This window comes from Nansenia antarctica, assembly GCF_963989245.1.
Source record: "Nansenia antarctica genome assembly, chromosome: 13".
Taxonomy (NCBI): domain Eukaryota; kingdom Metazoa; phylum Chordata; class Actinopteri; order Argentiniformes; family Microstomatidae; genus Nansenia; species Nansenia antarctica.
This window is the reverse complement of record NC_137683.1, coordinates 9,303,418-9,310,917: the sequence shown is the minus strand read 5'-3', so window position 1 is coordinate 9,310,917 and position 7,500 is coordinate 9,303,418. Positions and strand designations below refer to the sequence as shown.

Below are 7,500 nucleotides of genomic sequence, written 5' to 3'. Positions count from 1 at the left end.
CCCCCTCTGACCTACTATGACCCACTATGACACACTCTGACCCACTCTGACCCACTATGACACACTCTGACCTACTATGACACACTATGACCCACTATGACCCACTCTGACACACTCTGACACACTATGACCCACTATGACACACTATGACACACTCTGACCCACTCTGACCCACTCTGACCCACTATGACACACTCTGACCCACTATGACACACTATGACCCACTATGACACACTATGACCCACTCTGACCCACTCTGACCCACTCTGACCCACTATGACCCACTATGACACACTATGACCCACTATGACCCACTCTGACCCACTCTGACCCACTATGACACACTATGACCCACTCTGACACACTCTGACACACTATGACACACTATGACCCACTCTGACCCACTCTGACCCACTATGACACACTATGACCCACTATGACACACTATGACCCACTCTGACCCACTCTGACCCACTCTGACCCACTCTGACCCACTATGACCCACTATGACACACTATGACCCACTATGACCCACTCTGACCCACTCTGACCCACTCTGACACACTCTGACACACTATGACACACTATGACCCACCATGACCCACTGGATCACTTAATCCTCTGGATGATTGACAGGGAGATCACCCAATAACAGGTGGCAGTGTGGATTAGGGAACTGCTTAGGGGGCGGGTCCTTTGACCAGGAAGTGGCTTGTTCCTCCTGTCTATCTCAAGCCACATCCTTTATGGAGATATAAAGTGGCGATATAAAGATATCAAGATATAAAGTGAAGTGCTCTTATGACGCTTAACTCCTCCTACTGTCCCGGCTCGCTCCGGGTCTGTTGTGTATAAGGGAGAAGCGTTTCTGAAAGTACGGTACGGTACGGATACAAATGCGTGCCGTACCGAGCCGTACCGGTCCGGTCAATGGAAAAGCGCCAATGAAGAGGCCCCTTTGGATAAGGATATTTTCTGCAATGACTAAAGGAGATGTGAAAGTGTTATGTCACCCAACTGGCAGATGGAGCCAAAAGGGCACTGAAACGGCCTGGCACTAGTTGTGTGTCGTTCATCTTTAAGCCGTCCCAGCAAAGCCGACATGTCATGAATGACATGTTTTTTGTTTTCCCCTCCCTCCCTCTGTCCTGTCAGGTAATGTTGGGGCGTTTGCTGAGGCGTTCATATGTGTGACCCCCCCTGGCCTAACTCCTGTGTCCAGCCCTAAGCCGCGTTTGCCTCTCCATCAATATCTGTTTTGTCAGCCAGCTTTTCTCCCGGGCTAAAAGGTGGAATTGATTAGTGTTCAGGAGTTGTGTGTTGTGCTTTCCCAGCAAAAACAATGCCATTTTTGCCTGATGATGTAACTTCCACGTTGGGATCTGTGGTCGGCCCCGAGCGAGCGCTGGCATTGTGTTCCAGTGAGCTTCAGGATGTCCTGTGTGGGGGGGGGGGGGGGGGGGTTGGGAGGGGGGCAGGAGGGGGGCGGGAGGAGAGGAGAGGAGGGGGGCGGGAGGGGGGCGGGAGGAGAGGAGAGGAGGGGACGCCAGGGTCAGAGAGACGAGAGGCGGAGGTAGCTAGCCAACCTCAGAGACACTTTGGACCCGGACCACCTCAAAACCTAGATTCCGAGCGTACCTCGCCTCTTAGAGGGTCCCACCACCTCCAAAACAACACTTTTGGAACATACGGAATCAGAATTGTTGGAGTTTCTCCTCCCCTCTCCTGAAAGAAGAACATTCATTGGGCGTCCAAAAAGGAGGTAAAGGAGGGGATTTCCATTGCCGTTTGATGTGTGGCAGAACAACTTTTTCCGACATCAAATTGACTGTAGAACTGTTTGACAAAGAAGGGCAGGTCTCTACGGTGTCCAGTGAAGCACCAAAGACCTGAACCGAGGAGGGAGGCTGGATAGCTATCCTCCGAGGGGAGGAGGAAGCCTGAAGAACTGCTTGGGTAGAGATAGTTTGAGGCTAAGACGGCGGCAGTACAATACGACCCGCAGACCACACCATCACACAGGCTGGATGCTAGGGGTTTTACCCACTGGATGGGAAGTGATGTTGTGGGTAAGTGGTGGCTGGTCCTGGTGCTGGTGCTGGTGTGTGTGTATCTGTGTGTGTGTGTGTGTGTGTGTGTGTGTGTGTGTGTGTTGATGGAAAGTTCCTCTTGTGGCACTGAGACAGGACTTTGCTGAGGCACACACTGAGAGTGTAGAGCTGGGTCTGTCTTTCTCCGGGTCTCCAAGGTTCCTGTCTAGCTCACTTACCCATTTCCTGTATGACGAGGGGTGGATTTGAGAATGGAAATCAATTCTTTTAGCCATCCCAAACGGGACGGAAATGGACGTTCACACAGAAAGCTCTGGAAATGTGTGTCTGAACTAAGCGGAACTACATCTCCTTGATGAACTCGAGGACGGCTATATATGAACCAGGGATCTAGTGGTAAGAAGTCGTGTATGTAGCGCTTCCGAGGTTGTGGTTGTGTGTCTCGGAATGGTGGTGTGGTGTGATGTCTCGAAAACCCGCCATTGTTCTGGCCCAGAGGAAGCAGTGAAACTGGGAGCTGGGAGCAGAGGGACGAGGGGGGGGGGGGGGGTGGCGTCACTGCCTTGGTGGCATTGAGCTGAGCCGAGTGGAGCGCTTTCCACTTTCGGTTGGTTTATTTTCTCTGCTCCCAGTCGGACAGGAAGTTTATTGTGGAGACTGATTATAGCCTATTTACATGGTTTACATTGACATTGTTTTCCCCCCCCTTTTCTTCTTCAGCCGTGGCTGTGTTTAGACCCGAAGTAGGAAGTCGTCGCCTCTCCAGATTTACAGTCCAAATCTGTACACTCTCGGTCCTTAGCCTAACCTCTCTGATTGTATATGATGTGGGTTGTCTCTGTGTCTCTGTGTGCTACCAGAATAGAAACGCTGATGATGACTTGTGTCGTGTTCAGACTACGTTTGGGTTCACTTGGAGAGTGCAGTCGTACACGACAAGACGCTCTCTTTATGTGTCAGTGTTATTTGGTTTCACATTAACGCCTGATTGGTTTTGATCCCGTTTGACAGGTGTGAACTTCAAGGACGTGAACGAAGAGAACAAACAGAACCTTTTCAGCGAGATCTACACGTCTATTGACACATTGGCATTCACTTTTGGCAATGTGTAAGTATAGCTTCTTATACCGAGTGTTCTAAAGTGTTTTGATATATAATTATGTGTGAAATTGTAATGAATGAAATTGTATTGAATGATAATGATGGTTATTTAGCCCTCCCTCCATTATAATAACACTAGAATCTCAAACTACATTTCGATGCAATTCAATTGCAATTACTAATATACTATGGAACAACACAATCAACAATTACAGCTACTACATACATACAGTTACGGGTCAACTTAAAGTATGACAAAAAAAGGTGTAACGGGTCAACGTAAAGTGTGACAAAGTTGCCTATCACTCATCAATCACTCAACTTATCAAGGACCCCAATTGAAATAAGCCAGTGGCTTTCTTGGGTTTTTATCCTTTTAGTTGACCTTGTATGTAATATGTACTTTCATGTACCTACTTCTGCAAATCTTCTAATAAAGTTTTCAATCAATCAATCAATCTAGGATCAGCTTCTCCCACCCCTATCCAAATCTTTATCCATTGAGCCAAAACAACACAACTGACCCTCGACCTGCTGTGTAGGGCAACTAAACCATCAACTGTATATGTGCTTCATTGTTGTTGTGCCCTTGTTCCCCTTCCAGAGTGTCTGACTTCCTTATGGGAGATGTAGAGAACGGGTCGGCGTTAGGGCTCCCCCTAACTAGGAGAAGCAGGGTAAGACAGACCAGACCACCGCGCACACACACACTCACTTCCCTTCACCCTTGGCTGTATGTGTATTTGCAGTCCAGACAGGTGATTCATTGTCTCAAGATTGCCCCGAGGATGTTGCTCTGCGTCGAATTAGAACGCCGTGCCCCCTGATGCTCCGTGTCGGGTAGCCAGAGGGTCAGAGGGTGCAAGGGGGTTTGAGGAAACGCTGTGCCACTGCATGGTCGGGAGTTAAAAAGAGAACTCTTCCTGTTTTGAAGTGTACTCCTGAAATATCCTCCAGTGATGATGAATGATGGTGATGTTGATTCGCTCTGTCGTTTCGTACTGCAGCTTTTAGACCTCGACCGTCAAGAGAAGAGCGCACGTTTGAAGGGTTCAGCCTTACTTATGGCCCTGCTGTGCCCTGTGTTCACCGTAGGCAGTCTGTCTGTCGTAGACGAACCTGTTCTTTGTCCCTTAACCGTGGAACTGTTCTCTCTGTCTCGTTGCCAGTCTTCTGAGAACCTCTCTGTGGAATCTGGTGGATCCGGTCCAGAGAAAGATGATCCTCCAGGTATGATTGAACAACCACAACACCGTGCTGTATACCATCTGTTTAACAAATCGTGAGCTTAGAATTATAAGGTTCTATCTCCATTTTTGTTCCAAATTTTTTTTTTTACATAATCTGATCCATTAGGTGTTTATTAATGCCTGTGTGGTGTTATTTAATTTTTTTTGACATTTCTGAGTTAGTAATTCATAAAATACAAAGGTTCCATCTCACAAAACATAATGGGATGTAAAAACGTTGACGCTCAATATCTCTGAACGACCCTGAACGGAGATAGAACCTTATCATTCTAAGCTCACGAAATGCTAGCTGCATAGCATTTTATTATTCAGGACTGCCCTTAGAAAACCACCAATACATAATCCTAACCCTAACCCCTAACCCCTAACCCTAAACCTAACGCCTAACCCCTAACCCTAACCCTAAACCTAACCCCTAACCCCTAACCCTAAACCTAACCCCTAACCCCTAAACCTAACGCCTAACCCCTAACCCTAACCCTGACCCTCTGACCCTAACCCTAACCCTGACCCTCTGACCCTAACCCTAACCCTGACCCTCTGACCCTAACCCTAACCCACCAACACATTCTAGTAAACCGTTTCTAAACAAAATGGCATTCGTTTGCCTCTTTTGTCGTATGACGGCGTCGAGACGCTTCCTACCTGTGGGGATTAGCAGTGGAGGTGGCAGGACAGTCAGGGCTGTATATGACACACACACACACACACACACACACAAGTGTGCTGTAGCTCCACACTAAACGCCCAGTCACCCCCTGCCATCTCAGTCATAATGATCCATACAGAGGGACACAATCCCTGTCCAAGCTACTTAGCATTAGCAGAGTATTATCACATGTCCAGTGTTAAGGTCAGAGTAGGCTTAACCCTCACATGTACACATACACACGTGCACACACACACACACACACACAGGAAAACGTACACACACCGGTCGGTCCGCCAGGGACCGCGTCGGTCGGTCGGGTCGGCAGCCATGATCAAGTCCCACTTCTTAACCGTGTCGTGCTGTGTTTCCATGGTGACTGCAGGTCCGTCGGTGCCGGCGCGGGCGGGGGAGGTGGACGGGGCACTGCAGAGGAGCGAGGGCGGGGTGGAGGCGGCGCTGCACTACGCCAAGGCCTGGAGCAAGTACACCAAGGAGCTGCTGGGCTGGGTGGACAAACGCCTCGGCGTGGGTCAGTCAACCTGCAGCCTCCTCTGACACACACACACACACACATTTTTCTTTTATAAGGTTATTTTTTCTGAGTGCGGCAGTCCCACTCATATTTGTACATTTTATTAGACAGATACAATGAAGACAGACAGGAAAGTAAGGGAGAGATGGTATGTCAGCAGGGCATGGTCCAGATTCGAACCCATGCCGACATGGGCATGTGTGTGCATTGTAGACCATGGTGCTAGACCACTGGACCACCCCAGGCCACACACACACACATTTTAAATGCTTTATTTATGTCCACATTAATGTACAATGTCTAAAGGACATAAATACTATCAGCGGATTTTGACATTATGATAACAGTCAGTTACAGTAGTGCTGAGCCAACAACCAGTTATGCTACACACAGGATGTTATTCACACTAAGTGATGATTACAGTGGGTTGACAGATACAGTATCAATACTGTAAACAATACAGTATCTAGCTCATGGGTACAAGAAGCACCGCCTTCTCCATATTGAGCGGCTACCGATAATAGCAGATACTGAGCAATACTTTGCTAACTGTTTGGCCCTTCCCTTAGATAGACCAGCCATTTGAAGGCCTCTGACACACACACACACACACACACACACACACACACACACACAGGCTTAAGTCTGATACATGGGGGGGCACCGTGTGCTTTGTCACTTTCCGGATCCTTCCGGCCAAGTGACCTTTTACTCCGGGTCTGAAGGTGTTTGTGTTCGGGGTAGCTTTTCTGTTAGCAATGTTAGCATGACTTGTTTAGGTTGATAGGGCAAGGGGCATGCTTTTGGAGGCTGAATATGAGACATTTGAATATGATACGATATGAATATTATACATAGCAGGTTATATCACTACAGGGGTCCCTTCAGACAGTAAACTGTAAGCTCAGAGTAAACTAACATCCATAGAAGTAAGGTATGTTGTTCCGTTAGCTGTTTGGATTAATAACTTAATCTGTAGTTGTTGTCCTGTACTTAATCACTCAGTGTGTGCACACACACAGTGACACAGGCGGCTCCAGCATTGTGTATGGAACATGTATTGCATAATGCACATGTATGACATAACCTGGCAAACATCTCTTGTTTGTTTAACACTTGCACTTTTGTGTACTAGGACACCCCCCCCCCCCCCCCCATCTCAACTCCTGGTGACATTTTGTAACTTGCATATTTGTAATGTGTCTGTTTGTAGATATCGAGTGTGCAAAGACCTACGCAAAGATGGCCGAATCAGCCAAGACGCTCGCTAGTCAGCAGGTAGGAAATATGAATTGGATTGTATCAGTTATTTTTATTTTTTATGATGTTACCTTGTTGTAAAGTTGTTCCTCTTCACTATTCTCTCGCCAATCTTTTCCCATGTTCATTCGTTCGTTCTCTGTATCACCCTGATTTTGAATTGGGTTGTTTTTATATCGTGTATCGTCTTTACATTGAAGGAGTTCATGCCGTTCAGAGAGATCTACATGTCTGCGTTCAAGAACGACATCGAGTACAGCCAGCTCCTCCTGCACACCGCAGCGGCCCTCCAGACCAATAAATTCATGCAGGTACGTCTCGGCCTGTCTGTCAAAAGTGGCTTTGTGTACAGAAGGCTTTGATCTGTATGAATCATACCCCAAGCATTTGATTGATAGATGTTATTATCGGATACCTGTGTTCTTATATCACTATTTGCACTTCTGGTTAAATGCTAAACTGTATTTTATTGATTGGTAACTTGTACTCTTGCGATGACAATAAAAGTTTAATCTAATCTAATCTCAATCTAAAACGATTGCCTCACTGACGCGTGTCTTTGTTGGTTCTCCAGCCTCTCCTCGCCCGGAAAAACGAACTGGACAAACTCAGGAAGGAGGTCAAGGAACAGTGGCAGAGGGAGCAAAAGAAAAT

General features: G+C 47.4%; 1 protein-coding gene across 2 annotated transcripts in view; it reads left to right on the top strand.

Moving 5' to 3' along the window:
- arhgap29a (Rho GTPase activating protein 29a) overlaps positions 1-7,500 on the top strand; it is a 57,384-nt gene that overhangs the window by 29,125 nt on the left and 20,759 nt on the right. For both annotated transcript variants that reach the window (XM_080544299.1, XM_080544298.1), the window contains exons 4-10: positions 3,063-3,159; positions 3,757-3,829; positions 4,322-4,382; positions 5,437-5,583; positions 6,800-6,864; positions 7,047-7,157; positions 7,421-7,500. The exon at positions 7,421-7,500 is cut by the window's right edge and continues 1 nt beyond it. In XM_080544299.1, coding sequence (XP_080400425.1) covers positions 3,063-3,159; positions 3,757-3,829; positions 4,322-4,382; positions 5,437-5,583; positions 6,800-6,864; positions 7,047-7,157; positions 7,421-7,500 — 634 coding nt within the window. The remainder of the gene's footprint in view (positions 1-3,062; positions 3,160-3,756; positions 3,830-4,321; positions 4,383-5,436; positions 5,584-6,799; positions 6,865-7,046; positions 7,158-7,420) is intronic.